Source organism: Myotis brandtii, unplaced genomic scaffold (genome assembly GCF_000412655.1).
Source record: "Myotis brandtii unplaced genomic scaffold, ASM41265v1 scaffold471, whole genome shotgun sequence".
Taxonomy (NCBI): Eukaryota; Metazoa; Chordata; class Mammalia; order Chiroptera; family Vespertilionidae; genus Myotis; species Myotis brandtii.
The window spans coordinates 2,625,320-2,652,023 of record NW_005367989.1 but is presented as its reverse complement, the minus strand read 5'-3'; the positions used below and the strand labels follow the sequence as shown (position 1 = coordinate 2,652,023).

General features: G+C 38.8%; 1 protein-coding gene across 1 annotated transcript in view; it reads left to right on the top strand.

Moving 5' to 3' along the window:
- Positions 1-26,704, top strand: part of COL19A1 (collagen, type XIX, alpha 1) — a 312,484-nt gene that overhangs the window by 114,118 nt on the left and 171,662 nt on the right. Inside the window, exon 14 of the mRNA XM_014547409.1 lies at positions 24,109-24,162. Coding sequence (XP_014402895.1) covers positions 24,109-24,162 — 54 coding nt within the window. The remainder of the gene's footprint in view (positions 1-24,108; positions 24,163-26,704) is intronic.

Sequence of the window (26,704 nt, the reverse complement as noted above, 5' to 3'; positions counted from 1 at the left end):
AAGAAGTCAGCAAAGTTTTAATATCAAATCTAATAAGAAATAAAGTAAAAGCTATAACTAAATTTACTTATGAATATAAATATACTAGAGGCCCAGTGCAGGAAATTTGTGCATGGGTAGGGTCCAGAGGCCTGACCAGTGATCAGGGCCAATCAGGGCCTTCTTTCCCCCAGCTGCCAGCTGCTGGCTGGGGCCTTCCTCCCCGGCTGCTGGCTGCCAGCTGGGGCCTTTCTTCATTCCACGCCACTTCCTGGTGGTCAGCGCATGTCATAGCCAGTGGTTGAACTCCCCCAGGGACAATTTGCATATTAGCCTTTTATAATATAGGATATTTTTGCATATAAAATATTAACAAATAGGAATTAGCAATTCAGCAAAAGAAAGATCAAACAGGATTTTACTAGGAAGTCAAGGGTGATTTAAGTTAAGAAGTTATATCAACATAATACATTATATCAACCAATTCAAGTATAAAACTTACATGACTATATAGATAGATACCAAAGAGTTTGTTAATATGAAATAATCAAATTTCCAAGTAAAGTAGGAATTAGTGAAATATTTTACTGAAGTCCAAGAGCAAATATTCTAAATAAAGGGGAGAGGGGAACTAGTTTAAAAATTAAACAACCAAATTAAGACCCAAGGAGGTAAAATTGATACCACCAGTGCTTCACAAGAAAATTAAATAACTTATATGCATTGAAAAAAAGAGTAAACCTATCCCTTTTTACATAAGTCTGATTGTATAAATAGAAAACCTAAGAGACTTTGGTAGGAAACTTTTTTTAATTGATAAAACTTTTTTTAATTGATAATTTGGGTAATTGGTTAGACACCAGAGATATATTGAAAAAATGGAAGATTTATACCTAGAGGTATAAATGGGAAATTTCCTATTAAAAGTAGTACAAGTAATAAGAAGTTTGTGAAAATTTTAATAAGAAACATGGTATCTACTAAGAAAATCAAAGGATTTGAAATAAGATTAAGTGAACATAAATACCATTTTCTTAAAAATTACAATATAAAAGTTCATTAATTCAAAATTAACATGTAAATTTAAAGCAATACAAATAGGAATTCTAACATGTTTTAAAATTTATTTTGACGTTGGATAAAATTACTTAAAGTTTATGTGGACAAATAAATACCTGAAAATAGTCAAAATTTTAAGAAAGAACAATAGTAAGGTTGGACTTGCTTTACCAGACACCATAAGAGTCTATAAACTCATGGCAATAACACAAATATTATATCATTTAGTACAAATATAGGTAGAACAAAAATGAGAATCTAGAAATTGGTCACAGAATTTGAGAATTTAATTTAATAAAATTTTGTATTTCAATTCAGTGGAAAGGATGGATTATTCCATAGACTAGAGGCTCTGTGCATGAAATTTGTGCACTCAGTGTGGGGGGGGGGGCGTCCTTCAGCCTGTCCTGTGCCTTCTCACAGTCCAGGAGCCCCACAATCAATCCCCCAAAAGAAGTAGGCCCCACCCACTTGGCCGGGGCTCCTCTATGGATCGCCCCCATAGAGGGAGGCCCCGCCCACCCACCACAGCCCGCTGGTCAGTGGCCTAGGCCTTCCTTTTGGGGCAATCGTGGAGCTCCCCAATTGATCAGTCACTCCACTGGCTGATGGCCTGGGCCTCCCTCTACAGGGCAATCATGGGGCGATGGCCGGGCCCCCGACCAATCGCATCGCGCCCGCCTTGGCTGGCCTTGCGCCAGTGGGTGTTATAGCATGGTTGTCCAGAAGGTCGTCCAGACAGTCGTTCTGCTGTTCAGTCGTTTGGTCGATTTGCATATTACCATTTTATTATTATAAGTGTGCTGGCTCTACTGACTGTATCTATATGAAAAATGTATTCTATAGAAAAATGAATTCAAGATGGATGAAGGAATTATGTAAAACTCAAAACAAAGTATATATTTTGCATATGCACAAGCTAGGGGGAACGGTATACCTAATCAAGACTTTTAACTCAGAGACTATAGAGTAAAATAAAAGACAGTTGTATTAGACATATAAAAATTAAACATTTCAATGGTAAGGGACTATAACAAGCATTACCTTTTTTCATAGGAAACTAATAATTTTCTTCACTTTAAAGATGGAATTAATGCAAATGAAGGAATCAAATGTTTTGTGCATGTTATTAATTTTACTGAGTTAATTTAAGGGCTTTGTTTAAGAGCTGATTGTATTTAAGGGAATTTTTTTTTTTTTTTAGATTTAATTTGGGTGGGTACAGGTCTCTCTACTTGTAGTTGGGGTCCACACATAAAGTATACCTGAAACGATGTCTTTGAGAGGAGACATAGTTCCTTGGGCATTAGAAGACTTGAAAATGAACTGCTCGCTATTGAAATTTTGATAGTACAAAGTTAGAAGTATTTAACCTGAGTTTTGTTGTGTGGGTTGGTTTTGGAATCTTGAGCTTAGTGATTCCCCTTGTTTAAGTTAGCTAGGTTTTGACTTTATATTGGAGGAGACTTAACTCTCAATGAGTTAATGGAGAGTGACTAATGCCAAACAGAGAGGCATTAGAATCATTTTCTACTTTTTCCTCTCAATAGAAACACCCTTCCTACCATCCAGAGGTCGCTGGTCCAGTGGGGCATTCAGCACCATTAGAAGAGGAGACAAAGGATGAGGGGAGACTCAGAGGCTTTGCATGTAGATCTGTTGGAGACAGAGCTTAACCTCTTGAACCTTATCATAGAGGGGGGAAAGCAGAGAGGTGGGTCCTGGAACCCTTCACCATTACTGAACATCCTCAAAAGTTCCTTCATCATCTATTTCTTTGTACACAAAACTGTAAAAATGTCTCTTACTTCAAAAACTTTACTCAGAAAAGTGTCTCTCTCCTGAGTGTCTTTGAAAGTTTAGGCCATTTAAAAATGCGTAGTATTAATTTTACTGTGTTAATAGTCATTATGGTTCAGTAGTGTGTATAATATATATCAGGAGACATCTTAAAAAGCATATTATCATAAAATGCATATTAAAGGGCTTTCCACCTACATAAATTGAATTTAATAGATTATAGCAACTACAATGGGCCCATTAGGATCTTTGGAAAACACAGTTTAGGGCCTTGTTAAAGCATACATTTTCTTCATGTTGTATTCCACTTAGAGAGTTTGCTCTGGTAACCTAGGGCTTGGGTATGTTTGTTTTACTTAGTTAAGAAAAAGAAAAATAGGAAAGTATTTTTTTTTTCAGTAAGACAGTCTACAAAGGCAGGAAGAAAGCAACTTTTAACATCAATTACATTGTTTTTTGTTTCCAAGAATATACATAGAAAAGTGTCATTTAAAAGTACTATCTGTCATGCAGACTCACTCTGCACCTGGATGCAGTCCCAGGCAGATGCTTTTTCCGTCTGCCACAGAAACAGCCCAGGGTACTGTGACCTGTCAAGGGTGATGCAGCTGCCCAGGAACACAGGAAAAAAAAATAGCAATAATAATAATAATCCATCTGTAAAAGTGTTTAGTGACACAGATTACTGTGTATAAAAAAAAATCCTCCTTTCATGTTTCAGAAGAGTGAGGGTAGGTGTGTTTCAATTTAAGCTGAGGTTATTTATTAATTGTTACTTATCAATGGATATACTTTCATGAAAGGCATTGATCATAGATTAATTATATCCAGTGTTTTCCATAATGTGGTCTACGGAACAACTACATCAGAATCTCCTGGGTGTTTAGCAATGCCTGTCTCTCCTAAGTCCCTAGATCTACTTGAGAAGAAGTCTAGGCATGTGCAGTGAAATTTGTATTTTAATGAACTCCCTTAGAGATTCTTGCACAACAACTGAGATTTGAAAGAAGTGGTTATCTTAATCTACAAACCCAACCACTTAATGTAGTCCACACCCAGAGTCTTATCTAGACTGAAATCTGCTAGCTGGGTGTGTAGTCTGACTGCAGAGTGTGGCTATAACTCCTTAAACATTCTTCCAGGAACACTTATTTTGAAACCAGTCCTGATCTGTACTACCCACGTTGGATTTACATGAGAAGCCACTGAGCTTTGTGGGTCAAATGCCAAGTCTCCCAATTCTAACTTTGTAGTAGCAGTTTTAAAATGTGTAGAGTAGAGATTTGAGCACAGTTGTTTATTGGAAATCCTTTCCTCTTGCTAGGACTTTGGATGTTTTAAAAAAATCATTTTGGTGGTTCAAAATCAAAAGGCATCACCCCAGACGTGACCACTTATGGCCTATGGATGAACTCCGTGATTATAACGAACTCTTATCTAACTGCACCACTAGCTATACCAACACAAAAGACAGCAAAACCAAAACCCTTTGTCATGTTATTTCTCATTCTATAGCAGCGGTTCTCAACCTGTGGGTCGCAACCCCTTTGGCGGTCGAACGACCCTTTCACAGGGGTTGCCTAAGGCCATCCTGCATATCAGATATTTACATTACGATTCATAACAGTAGCAACATTACAGTTATGAAGTAGCAACGAAAATAATTTTATGGTTGGATCACAACATGAGGAACTGTATTTAAAGGGCCAGAAGGTTGAGAACCACTATTCTATAGTCTTCCTCAAAAATGGAATTATGAAAAAGTGGAATTCTATTATTAACTAATAACCCTATCTCTACATTTCTCTCCCTGTTTTCTTTCATTGTAGTAGTCCAAACAGTAGCACCTTTTGTGTATCTGTGGCACAGATACAAGGCTACATTGAAGGAAAATTCATTTGCTACTGAGAAGCATCAACTATGATGCTTGAAAAAAAAAAGTAAAACAAATCTCACACTGCCGGCTTAAAGTCCTTAAAAGAATTGCCTGGTTACTTGCTTCACAATGAGCAAATCATCTTTGTTCTTGTGAGGTTTTCTAAAAGTTAAAGCCATAAGCACTGCCATTTGTATCATGGCTCTTCCATTTACTGGCTGCTAAGACTTGGACCTGACAGAGGGCCTCCCAGCTGTGTTTAACAGCCCTGTGGGGTTGGTTCTTGATTGTTGATAAGGATTCCCAGCTGTGCTTACTTAGCAGCTCTGATTAATATTCTTCCTTCTGCTGTAGAGAACCCCTACTGAATAGAGTTGTTAATACCCTACAAAATCCAGGCAAATAGTGGGCTTTCTCAGCCCAAGGTTGCAGTAAATGGAAAATGTGAAAAGTTTGAAATGAAGTATGAACTTCAAGTTTTGACATGGGAGGAATAAACCAAGAAAAAAGATAATTATTTGGATCCTTAAAGCTTTAGACTAAATATTCTGACTCATATGGGTTCTGCAAAAGACAGCGATGCTTTGCTATTGGCCTTGCTGTAAGAAACAGATCTTTATTTTAGTTTTTAAGAAAAATTTAAACTTAAATTAGAAATTATTTAAAAGTCCAGCATTGTTACAGTTTTCTTTCCCCATTCCTATGGTTTCATTCTCAATTAACTACAGCCTTATATATATCAGTGGTTTATTATGTTAGAGGCAAGTAAAAACTTATGTGTCATTTTCTCTACTCCTCTTATTAGTTAGACTTGACTAACAATTCAATAGTGAATTGTGACACTATCATTATTGAGAAATATAGGCCAGAAAATAAAGATGCCTCCACCTAAAATAGAATTACATGTCTGAATTATCTGAAAAGGGTCTTTAGTCCTCCACTACAAGCTTGCTTTTGAGATTTGTCCTTTCCCTATTAGTTGGTTCCCAGATGGGACAGTGAGAAATCAAACCATTCTCACTACTAATAAATAAATGCCGTACTGGGATCATTTGGGAGATCAAAACACTGTTATGAAAAGATTGTTAGCACCTCATATTTCTTCATGAATCAGACAAGAGAGTTTATTGAATTCTGTGCTAAAGGAATGGAAATAATAGAAGACAACATTCATGTATCTTAAAAAGACTCAAAACACTCAAACTACCTTCCCTTTTTCCTTCAGCAGTTTCAACTAGTCTTATCAGTTCAACAACCATCACTTCTCAGTCCCAAATCTACACCCTACATCTGAGTTCTCTCCAGGTTTCGATCCACTTTACCCTTTTATCTACTACACCTGTCTTCTTGGATGGCTTATTTCATTTAGTTCAGTGTATTCAAAACAAAATCATTCCTCTTTTCTCTCACATCTGGTTCTCTTTCTGCATTTTGCTCTTTTCTGTTAGTGGTGATGACATCACCATCCTCCCAAGTTTTGCCCAGGCCCCAAACTTGTCATTTCTGTTAACTCTTATTTCTCTCTGTCTCTTGCTTCTGTAGCATCTCATTTCTTATAGTTGCCCTTTTTCATTCCCACACACAATGACCCTAAATTCCAGCCTTCCTTGCTTTTGACTAACCTGTTGGAGTAGCCGCCTAACTGAATTCCTACTTCTAATCTCAACTCTCCCAATAATTCCTCCTACAGATTAAGCTCCATTAATCTCCAAATAGTATAGTGTCAATCTTCCACTCCAAGAGTCAGTGCCTCCCAAATGGTTATAGAAGGCTGTCCTGACACTGCTAACTTGTCCTCCATGGTAGGTCACAATCCAGTCTTGTCTGACTTTCCAACTTCATTTCACAGCATTTCTCTTGTTCAGAATCCTGTGCTTGCCTCAAACCAAGTAACTTGCTGGTCCTTATGTTTGTGCCTTTACTTTACCTTTCCCTTGTTCTGGAGCAGCCTCCCCTCATTCCTTTTGACCTAGATCCTGCCTAAAACATGGGAACTTGACCAATAATTAGGTACATAATTTAAATGTAGACTAAAGTTTAAGAGCCTGAGCCATAGAGTAGAACTGCCTGGGTCCAAACCCTGGCTCTGCCAACTTATTAGCTAAAAATTGGGGACATGATCTTAATCCATGGTGCTGTGGTGAGGTAAATAAATTAAAGCTCTGAGAACAGTGTCTCAAGCTTATAAGATCTAATGCTAGACATCATTTGTGAATGAATAACTTTAATTTCTAGGGCTTTACCCTTTAAGCAAGTTTTTATTTAGGTATTAAAAAGTTTAATTAAAGATATGTATAAATAACACATCTCTTTATTTGTGGGCATGAAAAATATACTTCACTTATCTTTATGTAAAATAAAGAACCTATAGTCAGGCATATTAAAGAATTTGTTAAAGACAATTTCAAACAAACAGTAGTATATAGAATAGGATAAGGAATCCCTATGTATACACCAACTAGCTCAACTCATGGCCAATCTTGTTTCAGCTAGACCTCTTTGTGATTTTGAAGCAATTCCAGACAGTCTAATATGTATCTCTAAATGGTAAGAACATTTTCTTATATAACCTCTGTTCTATCTAACAGTAATTTCCTTTTTTTTAGGCTTCTTAAATTTTTTATTGAATTTATTTATTAACCTTTATCCTTTAGGTTAATAAAACTATATAGGGTTCAGGTATACAATTCTACATCTGTACATTGTATTGTGTGTTCACTACCCTCAGTCAAGTGTCCTTCCATCACCACTTACCCGCCCTTTACCCTCTCCTACCTCCCCACCCCCCTTTCCCTCTTTAACAGTCATTTCTTAATGTCATTAAATAGTCATTTGGTATTTGGATTTCCAACAGTATAATAAAAGTCATTAATTTTTTAAACAATTTGCTTTAGTCAGGATCCAAATAAAGGCTCACACATTCCCGTTGGTTCCTGTGCTTTTATATGTCTACTAATCTGTAATATCCCCTCTGTCTCTGTTGTTTTGTTGTTTGCTTTCATTAAATTATTTGTTAAGGAAGCAGTGTTGTTTGTCTTGAAGAATTTCCCAGTCTGGATTTTATTACTTCTCCATGATGTAATTTAATATATTCTCCTCATCTCTGTGTTTCCTTTAAATGAGTAGTTAGATCAGATTTAAGTATGATGTTTTGGGCAAGATTACTTCATAAGTGGTGTGGCATTCTTCTATCATAAGTGACCTAACGTTGGAAAATTTCTTTTTGTGATGATAGCAGCCATTGATCATCAATACCTACACTCATTAACTCACTTAGGGTTGAAAAATAACAATATTTTAATTTTATCACTTCCACTACATTTATTAGCTGGAATATGTCTAGAGGGCAAACTTTCCCTCATCTATTCTCTGATTACCCAGTGGTGGTATGGTTCACAAAGGAAAGTCCTGATAAATATTTTATTCTTTCCATTGATAAACCATTTTTCAAAATAATGAGCTGATTCTCTAGTATCTTTCAATGGTTACCAATTATGTTTTATTTCATTTGTTTATTTTTTAGTATTATGAACGTATTTAAATATATTGTAATTTTCCTATTTGACCTCAAATTGTCTTACTCTTGGTCAGTAGGAACCTCTTCCATTTAGCTTCTGAATCCCTTTGACATGAACCAGGCATCTTTGACAATCCTCTCTACCTTTAGGACTGTGGTTGGCAAACTGTGGCTCTCGAGCCACATGCGGATCTTTGGCCTCTTGAGTGTGGCTCTTCCTAAGCCTTAGGAGTACCCTAATTAAGTTAATAACAATGTACCTACCTATATAGTTTAAGTTTAAAAAATTTGGCTCTCGAAAGAAATTTCAGTCATTGTACTGTTGATATTTAGCTCTGTTGACTAATGAGTTTGCCGACCACTGCTTTAGGATAACATGGTCCAGGCTCCTGCACATTATTTAAGTCCTAATTATATTTCAAAGCCTAACTTAGTTTTCATGTCCAACACGAAGACTTTCTGACCACAAATGACCACAGTACCTACCTCACCACTGAATCCCTGTGGCTCTCAAAGTTGTGGGCTCCTTTGTCAATAATCAGAGGCTGGTCTTCTCTAAATAGCAACGTTGAGTCCTCATATCCCCAGTGCTTGGCATAAGACATTGCATAGAGTTGTTATGTGATCAATTTCTCTGATTACTTTATACTACCTTAGTCAGGTAAACTTATAAGCCTTTCAAGAATTTAATGGGAATAATTTTACTTAGTATGGGGTTTGAGATTCTAAGGTCGGTTAAGACATTTTCTGGTCTTGCGTGTATAATTGGATTGCTTTTCCTCAGTCAAGATTCAATGAGTAAAATTAAATCAAGCCACAAACTTTGTAATAGTAATATTAGTAAAAGTTGTAAAAAAAATAGTACAGAAGCCATCCATATAACCTTTAACTCAAATGATAAATCATTTGTGTTCTCTCTCTCTCTCTCTCCCTACTTCCCTCCCTCTTGTATTTATATATATAACTATATATAATTATATATAAACAAATATATATACCAGTAATTTGAGAATGTTACTTATGTCATGGCCCTTTATCTCTAAATATTTCATTGTGTATTTTCTAAAAGTAGGGATATTCCCTTACATAATCACAATGATCAGTTTTATAAGGTTACATTAATTCATGTTTTGATTTAACAGAAATAAGTAACACTTATGCACACTTTATAAACACATTTCTCAGGCAGCAGCTCAAAATAATGCCAAGAGATAGATGACATTATTAGGCAAGTTTATCGATAAGGAAACTGACGCCCTGAAAGGTTTTACTGGTGTTAAATTCTTCCCTCTATAAATCTTGCTGACTCTAATTGAGTGAGACCTCGTAGAAAGTTTATAGATTTAATGCCAAAGCAAACAGAGAAGAAAACTCTCTAGTCCATGCATCCTGGTCAAACAAAAAGCAAGTTACAGACAGCATGAGAGGAATGGGTCCTTGGACCTCGTTTCGATTTGCCTGTGATGAGTGTGGACAGTTCCCTTCTAGATCGGTCATTCTCACTGGATTTCCAAGCAGCAGCCGTGACAGAACGAACTGTCTCTCTCCGATGAGTATAAAGTTTCATCTTCTTTCCTCATCAGCAAAATGAAATGACATAGAGAATTTTAAAAAGGGCCTGAAGTATTATTACATATATTATTATAATGCAGAAATTTTTACACTAATTCCCAGGTGACTTTGCAGTTTTGAGAATTCACTCTAGATATGGAATGAGTTCCAAATCAGCCAGAAGGACTCTCATTTAAAATGCCATTTTTTAATTTGAAATTCATCTTGATGATGTTTTATTCAGAAGTACTTTTGGGAGACCTACTGTGTGTCTCTGCCTATGGCATCTTAGGAGAGGCAGACCAGACTGATGAGGAGCGGGCCTACATCAGCATACCTCACATCCTGCCACTCCCTGCTCATGCTCCATTCACCTGCTCAGACATTGCCTTAGGCCTGGCTTCCCTAAAGAGGCACTCTCTTGTTATATCACATTTCCCAGGATTCATTCATTCTCCCTCCCCTTCCCTCCCCTCCCCTCTCCTTGTCTCTCCTCTCCCCAAACTGCCCCTTCAGCTAATCTGAAAATACTTTGGGTCATATTATTTGTCATACCTAAAGTAGTGACCACAATTTTAAGCTAAGTAGGAGGGTGGGCTGTAGCATACCATCTTGCTAGCATTTGGACTATTTCTATTTCTTTAATTGGATTGTTTGTCTTCCCATGGTTGAGTTGTAGAGAGTGTTTCTTGAAAAACTATTTGTTCTTCATATACAAAATATGAACCACAATAAGTTTATAATCTTAATTATTAATAAATCTGCATGTTTAGTTACTAAAGGAAATTGATATGACTGATTTTATAGAAGTTATTTTGTTAGATTAAGTTCTTCCCCTTGGAGAGATAACTTAATTAGATTTATGTCACAAAAACAATTAGGTGAGTAATCTTGGCTGTAATCCATTTAGATAAAAGAATTTCAATTTGTGACATAATAAGTAAGTCTATCAAGACAGTCATTTTGAAGCTTTATAAAGCAGGGGCATTGGTCTCTAAACACGAAATTATCTCAGCCTTTATTTTTATGCATCCTGTATGTGTTAAGTCATGTTTTATTTTTTAAAGTTATTTTTATTGTTGACAGTATTACAGGTGTCTCCTCCCCCACCCCCATTGACCTCCTCCATGTAATTCATAATATAGCACCTTACATATAATTTTTTTTCATCTCAGCATTATAACAATACTATTTAGGTAAATTTAGAAGTTAGTTGCGCCCTAACCGGTTTGGCTCAGTGAACAGAGCATCAGCCTGCGGACTGAAGGGTCCCAGGTTCGATTCCGGTCAAGGGCATGTACCTTGGTTGCGGGCACGTCCCCAGTGGGGAGTGTGCAGGAGGCAGCTGATCAATGTTTCTGACTCTCTCTCCCTCTCCCTTCCTCTCTGTAAAAAATCAATTAAATATTTTTTTTAAAAAAGAAGTTAGTTGCTTTTGCCAGTTAAAATCCCAAAAGGCCAGAAGATGGCGGCATAGGTAAACACCGGAGATTGCTGCCGCAAACAACCACTTCAAAAATACAACTAAAAGACGGAATGGACATCACCCAGAACCACAGGAAGGCTGGCTGAGGAGAGACTCTTCAACTAGAAGGAAAAATAACAGCACACCGAGGCTCAGAGGAGGCGCAGTGTGGAAAATACTCAGGTGCGGAGGTGCGCGCGCAAAGCGGGCTGGTGGCTGAGAGCGCGGTTGTCGTTTTCGGTCAGGGGGGAGTCTCAGACTCTGAGCTCCAGATACGGGCGAATCGCTGGGGACTCGGACCCAAACGGGAGAAGCGGGAGTGTCTGGCATCAGTTGGAAGGCAGCTTTCCCTCCGAGGTTTGCAGCGGTTCCGGGGGTTCTGAGAAGCAGAGCCTCTGGGAACAGGACTGAGGGCACCATAACGGCTCCCTCCGCCCGCCCTGTTGAGCCCGCCCCGCCCAAGCCCTGCGCAGAGCCATTTGCCAGATCGCCTCAGGCAAAGGCTAGATTAGCACCTCCCCAGAGGACAGAAGTTTTCCGCGGCAGACACAGCTGATTCACACAGCCAGTCGGCCTGGTGGTCAAATCCCTCTAGTATTAACTACAACAATCAAGGCTCAACTAGAACAAGACTGCGCACAAAGACCACTAGGGGGTGCACCAAGAAAGCATAAAAAATGCGGAGACAAAAAAACATGACAGAAATGGAGGATATAGAGCTAAAAATCGCAATTTTGAGGGCTTGCAAAAATGTGCTAGAAGCTGTCAATAAACTTGAGGAGAGAGTCACGAAAACTAATGAGACCCTCGATGCTATGATAAAGAACCAACTAGAAATTAAGCATACACGGACTGAAATAAAGAATATTATACAGACACCCAATAGCAGACCAGAGGAGCGCAAGAATCAAGCCAAAGATTTGAAATGCGAAGAAGCAAAAAACACCCAACCGGAAAAGCAAAATGAAAAAAGAATCCGAAAATACGAAGATAGTGTAAGGAGCCTCTGGGACAGCTTCAAGCGTACAAACATCAGAATAATTGGGGTGCCAGAAGATGAGAGACAGCAAGATATTGAAAACCTATTTGAAGAAATAATGGCAGAAAACTTCCCCCACCTGGTGAAAGAAATGGACTTACAGGTCCAAGAAGCGCAGAGAACCCCAAACAAAAGGAATCCAAAGAGGACCACACCAAGACACATCATAATTAAAATGCCAAGAGCAAAAGACAAAGAGAGAATCTTAAAAGCAGCAAGAGAAAGAGACTCAATTACCTACAAGGGAATACCCATACGACTGTCAGCTGATTTCTCAACAGAAACTTGGCAGGCCAGAAGGGAATGGCAAGAAATATTCAAAGTGATGAATACCAAGAACCTACAACCAAGATTACTTTATCCAGCAAAGCTATCATTCAGAATTGAAGGTCAGATAAAGAGCTTCACAGATAAGGAAAAGCTAAAGGAGTTCATCACCACTAAACCAGTATTATACGAAATGCTGAAAGGTATCCTTTAAGAAGAGGAAGAAGAAAAAGGTAAAGATACAAATTGTGAACAACAAACATGCATCTATCAACAAGTGAATCTAAGAACCAAGTGAATAAATAATCTGATGTACAGAATGAACTGGTGATTATAATGAATCAGGGACATAGAAAGGGAATGGACTGACTATTCTTGGGGGGGAAAGGGGAATGGGAGATGCGGGAAGAGACTGGACAAAAATCGTGCACCTATGGATGAGGACAGTGGGTGGGGAGTGAGGGCAGAGGGTGGGGCGGGAACTGGGAGGAGGGGAGTTATGGGGGGGGAAAAAAGAGGAACAAATGTAATCTGAACAATAAAGATTTAATAAAAAATAAATAAAATTAAAAAAAATAAAATCCCAAAAGGCCAATAATGGGAAAGACTATGAAGATTCACACAGCTGCAGAGACAGACATGTTATTAGACTCAGACCTCCTGTTTCCAAGTGCCAGACTCAGTTCAGTAGATCACAGTTAGAACCTCAAGCTCTGGCTTGACAGTTTTTGAAAATCTATCATATTTCTCAGTATATATTTAGCTGCCAGAGACATACTTAGTCACTTATTTTTCATCATCATAAATAACAACAACAAAGCAGTAAATTATTATCTGTTATAAGGTATAAGTCACAGATACCTTTATCTTAGAAAATAATTTATTTAGAAAAGTTCTGTTTTATAACTTCTTTGATTAATCTATATATATGGGTCACTAGTATACTATGTGTGTGTATTTATAATCAACAAAATATTTTAATAGTTTAAATTACTGAAAAACTAATTATGTAAGTTTATTTAAATCTTTACACCTTAATAATTCACCAAAGAAATGTGTTTTGTTTCTGATCTCCTAAACTAAGTAGATTTATTTCTATTCCAATAGAGCTGAGAATAATATGTTTCATAGTCTTCTTATAAAATTTATAAATTTATTTTCTTAGAGTTTGTATTGCTCTCATATATAATAATATAAAATATATTTGCATTTTACATAAAATATATATGTAATCTAACAGGGTAAAAGGATGACTGGGAAACCATGTACATATGCAGGGGAAATCTGAATAAGCCAGCAAAGAAGGGAAAAGAAAGATCTGACAAAGGGCTACAACATTAAATTAATTCTCCAGCCCATCCACAGATTGATCAGAAAAGGGTGGGAGCCTTATGGACTTGAGGTGCTAGAACACAACTTCTGTCTAAACCCTTGGATGATGACTAAACTATTTGGACACAGGAGTGATCCCAAGGAAATCAGTTTATGTCATGGGAGTCCCAGGAGGAGGGGAAAGAGATAAATAAGATACAAACAAGAGCCAAAAACTTCCAAAATTTGATGAAAAATACTAGTCTCTTGATCCAAGAAACTCAATAGAACTCAAGTAGGATAAACACAAAGAGGACCACATCTAGACACATCATAGTGAAACTGCTGATAAGCCAAAGACAAACAGTAAATCTTGAAAGCACCAAGAGAAAAACATCACGTACATGGAATCACAATAATAATAGTGGCTAATGTCTCTTTAGAAACTGTGGAGACCAGAAAACAGTAAAAATGACATATTCAAAAAGAAATTGTCAACCAAAAATTCTATATCCAGTGAAAATATCTTTCAAAGATTAAGGCAAAAATAAAGAGATTTCCAAATAACAAAAAGTAAAATGAATTTTTGCTAGCAGACATGACCTATAAGAGTTACTAAAGAAATCTTTCAGGCTGAAAATAAATGATAATTTATTTTCTTAATTAATTTTTTGCTTAATTGTAGCAAATTTGCCATAGTATACTGAAATTAAGTCAGTATTAGCTGAAATAGATTGTGATAAGTTAAAGATGCATATTGTAAGTGCTAGAGCAAATACTTTTTAAAACTCTCACAAAAGCTACTCATAAGAGAAAACTAAAATGGCATGCTAAAAATATTTTTAATAAAATGAAGGCAGTGAAAAAAGAAGAAAGGAATTAAAATGATATGAGGCACATGGAAATTAAATAATAAAATAGAAACCTTTACCTAACCCAGGTCACAAAGGATTTCTTCTATGTTTCGTTCTAGAAATTAAAAATTATAGTTTTAGATTTATATTTCAGTCTAAATTTCATTTGAGTTCGTTTTCTTGTAGGATGAGATTTATGGACTGAAGTTATTATTATTATTTTTTTTGCACATGGGTAGCCTCCATACCAAAATTACATTAAATGTGATCTAAAGTCATATGGGCAGTTTACTTACTCTTAGAAGAAAACTGGGCAGTAGAGCCTCCATGTCTGTCAGCTGGACACCTATCCTGCAAGTCACTCATGAGTGGCTTTAAATGCTTGACTTAGATGTTCATGCCTTTTTTTCATCTTTAAAATGGGATTAATGGGACATTAAATTTCAATTCAAGGAGAATTTTTGATTATGTACATTTATATTTATGTATTTATTCACAATCACCACAATCCCCCCCCCCCCCACCGCCCCGAGCTGGAAGGACAGAGACTATCTTCTGAGGTCTACAACTGAACAAAATGCCATTCAGAAATCTTGGCTTCCAGTGCTGTGGGCCCATCAAGTCAAAAGAATTTTCAGGGACAATGGAGCTAAGCTTCCTTGTCAGATTTTTAAAATCCATTCTATTTTTTTGTTGTTGTTAATCCTCACCGGAGGATATTTTTCCATTGATTTTTGAGAGAGAGGAAGGGAGGGGAGAGAGAGAGACACACACACATGGGGGCTACCCATGAATTGATGACCTCCCACACATATGACCAGGACCAGGGATCGAGTCTGCAATCGATCAATGATGTCCTTGATCGGAATCAAATCTGGGACCCTTCAGTCTGCGGGCCAACACTCTATAGACTGAGCCAAACTGGCTAGGGCCATTCTATTAATTTATGAATCCATTCAGTAATAATTAATTGAGAAACTACGGTAGTTCATTTTATTTTTTTTAACTGATTTTAGGAAGAGGAAGGGGTAGAGAAAGAGAGACAGACAGACAGACATCAATGTGAGAGTAACATCAATTGGCTGCCTCCCACACGTGCCCTGACCAGGGATCGAACCTGCAACGTGAGCATGTGCCTTGACCGGGAATGGCACCCACCACCTTTTGTGTGCAGAATAATGCTTCAACCAACTAAGCCACACTGGCCAGGGCAAGAAAGTGCTATAGTTTAGCTCTTGAGCTAGGAGCTAGAGATAAACCAGTGAATAAGGAGAATGCAGACCCACTCCTCGGGTCAGCGGTTCTCAACCTGTGGGTCACGACCCCTTTGGGGATCGAACGACCCTTTCACAGGGGTCGCCTAAATACATCCTACATATCAGATATTTACATTACGATTCATAACAGTAGCAAAATTACAGTTATGAAGTAGCAAAGAAAATAATTTCATGGTTGGGGGTCATCACATGAGGAACTGTATTAAAGGGTTGCGGCATTAGAAAGGTTGAGAACCACTGCCTCAGGTGATTTAAATTCTAGCATGGCCCTTTGGAACCCAGGGATCTGTGCAAAACTGCAGGGATCTGTGGAGAGAGAGGCAGGGAGAAAGGCTTTGCCGTGGCCAAGGCAAGTTGAGCTGCTCTCTACAGGACTAGGTTAAACCTCATCGAGCCTGTTGCTGCTCTTCATCTTTAATCCTCTCCTATGTGGTGAGAGAAGCTATGTGGAGACATGATTAAAGCTCTTGGGAGATAGAGTTTTAAGTCCAGCAAAGTGGTATAATCAAAGATTAAACCAAACAGGTAGAGAAAGAATCAAAGGAGGAAAAAAATCAAAGGAGGCTGTATTTTAGATGATGCATTAGTGAATTTGATATCCATTTAAATGCATTGAGTATTCTAAAAATCATCTCCTGCGCCCCAGTGAAGACAACTCTGTCATGGAGGTGAAAATCATGTATCGTGGATGGAACAGCTTGGCTCTCTTAGCACCGGGCTGGGAGTCTTGTCTCAGACTCAGTTTCCCTACGTGAAAATGGAATAGCAGGTATCTTTAACAATTTCCTCCTTTGTCTCTTATAAAAATAAAATAATATAAAAATAAGTCATGTGGAAATACAAGTAACCTGGTATAACCAAAACAACTTTTAAAGAAAAATCTGAAGGACTAATGCTATCTGATTTTAATATTTACCATAAAGATAAAGTAATAAAGAAAGTGTCATGTTAGTGTAAAGATAGACAAATAGACAAATGGAAAAGAATAGAGCCAAGAAATAACCCCACATATAGATGGACAACTTACTTTTAAAAGAGGTACAAAGACAATTCACTAGATAATGGATAGTTTTTTTTAACAAAACTGTTGGAACAATTAAATATTTATTTTTTTAAATAAAAGAATTTCAATTCATATCTGTCACATTATTCATTATAGGTGCATATAGCCACTTTATAAAATAACTAAATTTATTTATAAATAAAGTGTTAGATATTATACTAAAAAGATAATCCATAAAAGAAAAAGTTGATATGTTAGAGTTTATAAAAATTTAAAATCATTTTTTTAAAGACTCTGCTAAAAGAATGAAAAAACAAACTACATTGGGAGAAAATCTTTGCAAATTACATATATCATTAAAGGGTTTTTATCAAAATATATAAATAACTCTAAAAAATCCTATTTTTAAAAAATGAATAAATAATTTGAATAAACACTCTCTATAAACACATTAAAAAAGTGCTCAACATTAGTCATTAAGGAAATGCAAAAGCAAAAAAAGTTTTAAATCCTTGGAAATGTTTGTTATTTAATTTGATGTTTTTATGGGCAAATACATATATCAAAACTTATCAAGTTATATACATCATATATGTGCAGTTTATTGTATGTCAATTATGCCTCAATAAAGATGTAGAAGATATTAAAGTTTAAAAATACCATTGCAAAAATAAAAAGCCAAACTATATTTTGGGAGAAAATATTTGCAAATTATATATCTGATAATATCTAAAGAACTTGTATAAATAATATGTAAAAAACTTTTACAACTCAATAATAAGTTAGGCAAATTAATTAAAGATGAGCAAAAGATTTGAATGTGCACTTCATCAGAGAAGATATGTGTATGGCTAATAATCATATGAAAAAAATCATTAATCATTAAGAAAATGCAAATTAAAACTGCAGTGAGGTATCACTTTGCACTCACTGGAATGGCTGTAATAAAATAAGACTGACAATACCAACTGTTGGTGAGGATTAGTAGAAATTTGAAACCCTTATATGCTGATGATGGTAATGTCAAATGATACAGGCACTTTGGAAATAGGTTTGGAAGTTTCCTAAAAAGTTAAACATGCACTTATTATATGATCTGGTAATTACACTCCAGGATATTTATTTACCCAGGAGAAGTTGAAATACATGTATGTCATTGTCCATAGCAACCTTATTTAGAACTAGAGGCCTGGTGCACGAGATTCATGCACTCGGGGAAGAGGGGGGTCCCTCAGCCTGGCCTGCACCCCCTCGCAGTCCAGGAGCCCTCGGGGGATGTCCGACTGTCGGACATCCTTAGCGCTGCTGTGGAGGCAGGAGAGACTGCCGCCACTGTCCCTGTACTTGCCAGCCATGAGCCCAGCTTCTCGCTGAGCAGCACTCCCCCTGTGGGAGCATACTGATCACCAGGGGGCAGCTCCTGCATTGAATGTCTGCCCCCTAGTGGTCAGTGCGTATCATAGCAACCAGTCGTTCCACTGTTTGGTTGATTTACATATTAGCCCTTTATTATATAGGATAGCTAAATATGGGAAATTGGTGAATGGATAAACAAAATGCCGCACATATATCCATACAAAGAATACTGCTCAGAAATTAGTAATGAACTACTTATCCTTGTAACAACATGGGTAATCTTCAAAACCACTATGCTGCATCAAAGAAGCCAGACCAAGACAGGCTGCATATTGTATATGAAATTTCTAGAAAGAAAAAAAAAAGAGAGAGAGAGAGAAAGTGTATCAGTGATTGCCTGGGCTGTAGATATGATGGGCAACTGACTACAAATTTGACACAAGAAAACTTTCTGCATGATGGGAATATTTTCATCCTGAATTGTGGTGATGGTTGCACAATGAAATAATTGTAATGAAACTCATTGAACTGTACATGTAAAACATGTCATTATTATGGTGTATAAGTTGTACTTTAAAAATAAAAAAAGATATCTAGTCTGGAAGTAGGAATTTGAGACTCATTAGCATATACATGGTCACTATAATTATAAAAGTGGAGAAGATACCTAGAGAAAGTCCATTGAAAGGGAAAATTTAAGAACCTGGTACAGATCCCTATGGACTAGAAATGCCTAGAGCACCCAGCACAAAAGAAAATGAGAAAATGTGGCTATAGAAGTAGAAAGAAAAATAACACCAAATATTATAGTGTCTCAGCAAGCAAGTATTTCTCAGAGGGTGCTGGTCAAAATAAAAGATACTAAATGCTATAAGTGGCTCAAAGAAGAAAATACACCAAAAGGTGTCTAATTGTGGCACCTGAGACCTTGGAATGACCAGCTTCTGAGGAGCAGGAAGGGTACAGGGCAATCTGGAGTGGACTTTGAAGTGAGTGAGAGGCAATGGAATGCAGACAAAGAGTCTGGGAGGTCTGCTTCAATGTTTATCTGAAAATGGACAGAGACAGATGAAGCAGAAACTGACAGGAGATGCAAGTGAGAGATTTTTGTTTCCATAAAAGATTCAACTGCACATTTCACTGTAGTTGGAAAGAAGTGAGTAGGAGGAAGGATGTTGAGGATTCAGAGGAAAGGGCATCAATCCTATCTAATAAAAGAGTAATATGTAAATTAACCGTCACTCTGTGACAAAGATGGTGGCGCCCATAGTGGCCAGGGTGGGACGCTGGCGGTGTTGCCCCAGCAACCCTTGCCCAGCGTCTGGCCCAGCTGCATGGAGGGAAGGGAAGGGAGGGGCCTCGGGCCAGAGTCAACCTCGAGGAATGCCCAGCGTCTGCGCCTTGGCTGGATGGAGGGAAGGGAGGGCAGGGGCGTTGGGCTGGAGTTCGCGGCAAGGGATGCTGGGCTCGCAGCAATGTGAGCCTAGCGTCCACACCGAAGGAGGGGAGGGGAGAGGCCTTGGGCCAGAGTCTGCAGCGAGTAATGCTGGGCTCGCAGAGTCCACCTCCAGGGATGCCCAGTGTCTGCGCCCCGGCCAGAGGGAGGGAAGGTCAGGGGCCTTGGGCCGGAGTCCACGACGAGGGATGCTGGGCTCACTGCGATGCCAGCCCAGCGTCTGCGACACACTGAAGTAGGGGAGGGGAGGGGCCTGGGGCTGGAGTCCCTAGTGAGGAACGCTGGGCTCGCGGCAACGGGTTCAGCTTTAGAAGTTATTTACTAACCATCAGTAAGTAAATAATTTCTAAAGCTGAACATGTGTGCTTGGCCAGGTGAAGAGAGGGGAGGGCAGGGGGCCTCAGGCTAGAGTCTGAGGTGAGGGATGCTGGCATCTTTGCAGGCCAGGCTGAGAGATCCCCTCCCCCCCCCCCAATGCACAAATTTCGTGCATTGGGCCTCTAGTTTAAACATAAATTGCATGAGAAGAAATAGATGAAATTGAAAGCGCAGGTTGAGGGATAAGTATTAAAGAGAGAATGAAACAGTTCTTCTATGCATAAGAATAGAGGGAATGGTGGTATAGATGTAAGTTAATTCATAGATTTCAAGGCATTAAGGGAAAAGCTTCTTGGATGGCTTCTGCTTTTTCTGTAGGAAGCATGGCCATCTGAGAGTAAGAGCAGAAACCCTAATACTAATGATTTGAAGGGAATAGAGTAGTTTAACAACCTAGAATGAGGTTAGTTATCATGAATTTATAATGGTGCTTAACTGCCCCATTATATAATTTTCTCCTGAATTAGTCAACAGCCTAGGAACAAGAGAGAAGATGGATAGTTAGATTCTTTGAACTTGGCGCCACCAGGAAGACGGAGAAGATCCAGGGTATACTAGTATAGAGTAGTGATAACAGAGCAGTTGAAGGATAGATCGTGAGTATGGACAAAAATGCAGACATTGGGGGCTGATGGACATCACCTTCACTTGGGTTGCCCTGAAACAAGGTTCAAGACAATGCTTAGGGCAGGTAGTTTATCTGAGAGGGATCTCAAGAAACAGGTGTTAAGGGGTGGGGAGGATAAGTCAAGAAACAAGAAAAAGTTAATAAAAGGGTATGTTTTAAGCTGGTTATCATTGTAGAGAACTGGGACTGAGTTATGCTGGGGACCCTCTGAGGAATCATGGGGAACATGCCTTGCAGTTGTCTCTATAGGCTAGGAAATGGACGCATGAATCCACCAACCCCTGTCACTCTTTGGTGGAAGACTGCTTCCAGGGATCTTATACCCTCCCCTACCCTACCTTCCTTCCAGGCTGCCTTCTGGGGATGAAAAAATACTCCAGCCTCAGAAACACCACAGTCAGGTACACAAAGATAGGAAGGAAAGTTGAGCTTGAGGTGAAATGTGGACAGCACCCAAGACTCCATAGGAACTGAACACCACAACTTGAGCTGAAAACTGAAGGAAGCTTAGGACATGTGGTACAAGGTCAAATTAGACCAATTGAATGAAAGTCCCTGTGAATCAAAGTAATTGAGCAAATAACGTGAGATAATAGGAGGAGTTCTTTGACCATGTGCAAGTTACATATGTCCTCTGAGATGTGAATTTATCATCGGTAAATGGAGCTGAGAACCCCCACTTATAATTACTGCTAGAATTTAAAAGAGTCCTTACTATGCAAGCACTTCGCATGGATTCTGGCATGTAGTAAGGTATATAAAACAGGAGCTAATATATTATTGCTGGTATCTATTGAAACATTAGTAATGCTAGTAACTACTGTACCTGCATAATGGATAATAATTGATTAATTCAACCTCTATAAAAAGGTTTCACTACTTACCTAAATGTAATAGTTTAAATACCAAAGCATTGTGGTTTTGTTGGGAAGGACATTAACTTTTCACATAGTTTTGAAATTAGTTTCATCAAAGAATAGGCATTGGAAAAATCTTAAATGTAATCTAATTCCCATTCATCCTCTTTCCTGTGGTTGGGATTGCACTTAAGTTTCTATCAGTCTAGAATGATTTATTGTATTTTCCAAGAAATCTTCAGAGATGTTCTGTTGGGTTTGTATTTTTAATTTTTTCTGCTTTTGAACTTATCCAAACACTGAAAAGCAATCTAAATGCATCTACTCTCCAACAACCTCTGATGGCAAATAAAATTTCCTTTAATTCTACCTTAAATCTGTAGTGCTGTGTTTTTACTCATTTTCTTCTCAGTGAATAAAAAAGTAACAGCTGGTTACTATTGTCAACTTTCTTTTGTTTAGGAGTTATTTAGTATGCAATGCTTGAATATCATTATGTTTTTGTCTGGATATAGAACTCCCTCTGCCTTTTTACCCCCCAAAGAATGATAGAATTTACAATGGAGATTCTTTAGAGTTCACCTAGTCCCAAATATAACCTGATGAATTAATACCAGTTAAAATATTAATGTCATGTTGCATTTCTTTTTTATTGCTTATAGTAAATTACCTGATATATCCTTTGCTCAGTTACCAATTGGGATATTATTCTTTTTCTTATGTATGAAAAAACTGTGTGTGAACTAGTAAGCCACCATATACTCTTACCCATTTTTTTCACTTGCCTTTTAGTTTAATTTGTGGTATTTATTGTTGTCTTGCAAGTATCTATATATATAAAAGCCTAAGCTACCATTGCATCCGAAACAACTGAACGGATGACCGAACAGGCTGCGTGGGGCGACCAGGCTGGCAGGGGGGTTAGTGAGGGCCGACCAAATGACTGAGCAGCAGGCTGCATGGGGCGACCAGGCCGGCAGGGGGGCAGTGAGGGGCGGCCAAACCACTGAACAGCAGGCTGCATGGGGTGACCAGGCCAGCACAGGGGGGCAGTGAGGGGCAACCAAACCACTGAACAGCAGGCTGCGTGGGGCGACCACGCCAGCAGGGAGGGCAGTGAGGGGCAACCAGTCCAGCAGAGGGGGGCAGTGAGGGGCGACCAGGCTGGCAGAGGGGCAGTAAGAGGTGACCAGGCCAGTGGGGGAGGCAGTTAGGGCTGACCAGGCCAGCAGTGGGGGGCAGTTAGGGGTGATCAGACAGGCAGGCAGGTCAGCAGTTAGGAGCCAGTGGTCCCAGATTGTGAGAGGTATGTCCAACTGCCAGTTTAGTCCCAATCCCCAGGATCGGGCCTAAACCAGCAGTCAAACATCCCCTGAGGGGTCCCAGATTGGAGAGGGTGCAGGCTGGGCTGAGGGGACCCCCCCCCATGCACGAATTTCATGCACCGGGCCTCTAGTATAATTAATATTTTGTCACATATATAATTTTTTCTATTATAAATTTCTTCTCTAGGTTCCATGCTTAAAGACCTCTTACTTACCATGAGCTCTAAGCCATGTTCACTTATATTTTCTTCTGCTCCTTTAATATTTTCATTTCTAAGTGGGCTCTCTAACCTATACAGAATTAAATTAAATACAAGACTGCACATTTATTCTTAATAATGTCCATGTTGTTTATTATAGTATATCATTCCAGTCTGTTGTAGCATTTCATATTACAAATCTGTTATATATACCTTCATGATGTATAATATATTAGTGATTCTCACCTGGAGGCAATTTTGCCCTCTGTGGGAAATTTGGCAATGTCTGGAAATATTTTTATTTTTCAAGATTGAGGGTAGAGGGGCTTGGGGAGAAGCTGGCTACTGGCCTCTAGTGAATAGAAGCCAGAGATGATGCTAAACATCTTACAATGGAGAGGAGAGCCCTAAACAAAGGATTGTCAATGATGCCAAGATTAAGAGAACTTGATAAGTGTGAGATATTGATCCATTGGGTACCATTCCTCTACCAGTTTTATACCCACTGTAGTAATATAACCTAGTCTGCATTTCTTTTTCCTACTTGTATTATTTCCTTATGATACAATCTTAGAAGTGAAATCACTGAGCCAAATGAAATGAACAGATTTAAGACCCTGATATATATTGCCAGATTGCCCTCCAGAAAGTTCCTTATTGCTTATAGAGGCAAATAAATAATCCCTGTTTTATTTCTACTCTAATCATTTTTATGCAGCTTTTCTTGGACCTTTAAACCCCTCTCTGATTCTAGAACTCAGAATTATTTTTTAAGGAAATGTTTCTTTCAAGGGATTAACAAAGTAATCACATTCTTATAAATACCCAAACAGTGTAACTCTTTTGTTTTTTCTTAGTAAAGGTTCTTATATATATAATATTTTCCATTGTATAAATTGTTTCTTTCTAGGGTGAACAAGGAGAAAAAGGCGATCCAGGTCTGGCTGGCATTAATGGAAAAGATGTAAGCCCAACTTTCTTTTTTCTAGTAGACTTTACATTTTGCTACTGAAATATGTTGGCTACCTGATGCTATTAAGATTCAACTACAGTGTAAGAATAAAGGCAATTTTTTCACATGGCTTAGTAGAGACCCAGAGGTTTTAATTTCACTACAGGTTGTTCCTGAACTTTATATACAGTTGACTGTTGAACAATGTGGTACCAAACCTTGCACAGTTGAAAATGTGCATATAACTTTTGACTGCCCCAAAACTTAGTTGGTTCCACGGTGTGTGTGTGTGTGTGTGTGTGCAGAAACACACACACACACACACACACACACACACACACACATACTGCCTCTGTGGGTACCAAAATCCAAGGATGCTCAAGTACTCTGGATAAAATGGCATAGATCAATGTTTACAGGTGACCCTCCACATGCATGGGCTCCTAACCACAGATCAGAAATAGTACAGGTATTTATTGAAAACAATCCACATAGCAGCACAATTTACAATAGCTAAGATTTGGAAACAGCCTAAGTGCCCATCAACAGATGAGTGGATAAAGAAGCTGTGGTACATTTACACAATGGAATACTCTGCAGCTGTAAAAAAGAAGGATCTCTTACCCTTTGAGGCAGTATGGAGGGGCCTGGAGATTTTGCTAAGTGAAATAAGCCAGTCCATGAAAGGTAAGTATCACATGATCTCACTCATATGTGGAATCTAATGAACAAAATAAACTGATGGACAAAAAAGATCCAGAGACATAGAAGCATGGAACAGACTGTCGAATTTCAGAGGGAAGACAGGGGAGGGAGGGTGGGTGAGAAGAGATCAACCAAAGAACTTGCATACATATATGCATACCCCATGGATACAGACAATAGGGTGGTGAAGGCCTGGCGGGGAGGAGGCGGGCTAGAAGAGATCAGTGGGGGGGAAGAGAGGGACATATGGAATACTTTCAATAATAAAGATTAAAAACATAAAAATTCCTGTACACATGGACCTGTGTAGTTCAAAGCCGTTGTGTTACCCTTAACAACCATTTCTTCCTTGTTTCTGGCTTGCATTTTGTCTAGTCTTCCTTTCTCTGTCTTTTCGCTTCTTACATTCTGCTGTGGCCTGTGTTCTTATCCAGAGGTCACTTTTCATCCTCCCCCAAATCTCCATCTACTGAGGGTCTGTGAAGGTAAGATCACAGTGGTGAAAAGAAAAGGCAGAAAGGAAGGGAAACGTGTATCTGTGTTGCTCACCCTCCCCTGCCGTAGTTCCTCAACCTCATGGATACCCTTGACTGTAATACCCTCCGATCCTACTATCTCCTCTCCTTCCCCTTATGACAGTTATTCCTGGAGCTTTACTTAGATTCTTATGTTGAAATTTAAGGGCCCAAATCTGGGTTTTTCTCTGAAATGTAGATTAATCTTACTTGAGGTCATCAACCTCACCACTTACTACGGATACGCTAACTTTACCAGGGAAAGTGTCCACAATGAGAATCGTTTTATTCCCCGCAATTTTATTTTTTCACCTGCATGAAAAACATTTTTGAAAGGCTCTGAAGGGCCACACTACCTGCTTTATGGATAAAAGAGTAACAAAGCTAGATTTGATTCCTTAATGCCATAGAGGCATCAGATCCCTCTATAGCAAACCCCATCTTGCCTGTAGCAGGTCATTGCGTGGGAAGAGAGGCTGATCATTACAGTCTTTGGGGCCTTTGGACAAAGTAAGAGGTTCACCCCAGGGGCGTGGAGGGTTCCTCCAAAGCCCCAAGAGTTAGTGGTGAACACTGGCATGAGGCCTGACCCACAGGGCTTCACTCTTATTTACTTCCTGAGAAGCCACCTTTGCATCTGCAGTGTGACCCTCATTCTTTTTCCTCTCCCCTTTGAAGCCATATTTATACACCAGAGAACAGGAGCCGGCACCGGTGGCCTGCAGCGAGGGGAGCCTCTGCCTCTTCTCTACCTCCTGCTGTACATCAGGACCTGCACTGTCGCAGCCCTGGGCCCACACATTTAAATGGAGCCTCTGATTCACCTCCCTCCCCTGTCATTGGGGGTCCCTGATGCAGTGGGACTGGTTCCGGAGTGGAAAGCCAGGGTCCAGTTTGTGTGCCAGCTCTGCCACCAGCTGAGAAAAATTACTTCTCAGATTCTGTAAAGTGATGAACTACAAATAGATCCTAAAGCCCCCATAATTAAGATTTCCTTCAAAGAGGTTAAGGTTGTACATTTGGAAAGCATGAGGAAATTTAAAGCATCCACGCAGGTTTTCTGGGATTCTTGCTACATGTAAGGCATTGTGGGAACAATAAAAGAGGACTATAGCTGGAGCCACGGTGTGGAAAGTATGTATGTGAGGATGCTTGTCCTTCCTCCTCTGCACAGAGGGGAGAGATGGTCCAAGCTGTGTTAAATGAAGATTTGTTTTATGGAGAATTGGGGCTTTTGCCTGTGTTTTTTGTTTGTTTGTTTGTTTTTCTATCATACTCTTCATGAAAGCAAAGACCTTTTCTTGAAATCCCTATTACTTCATAAATTTTTTGGA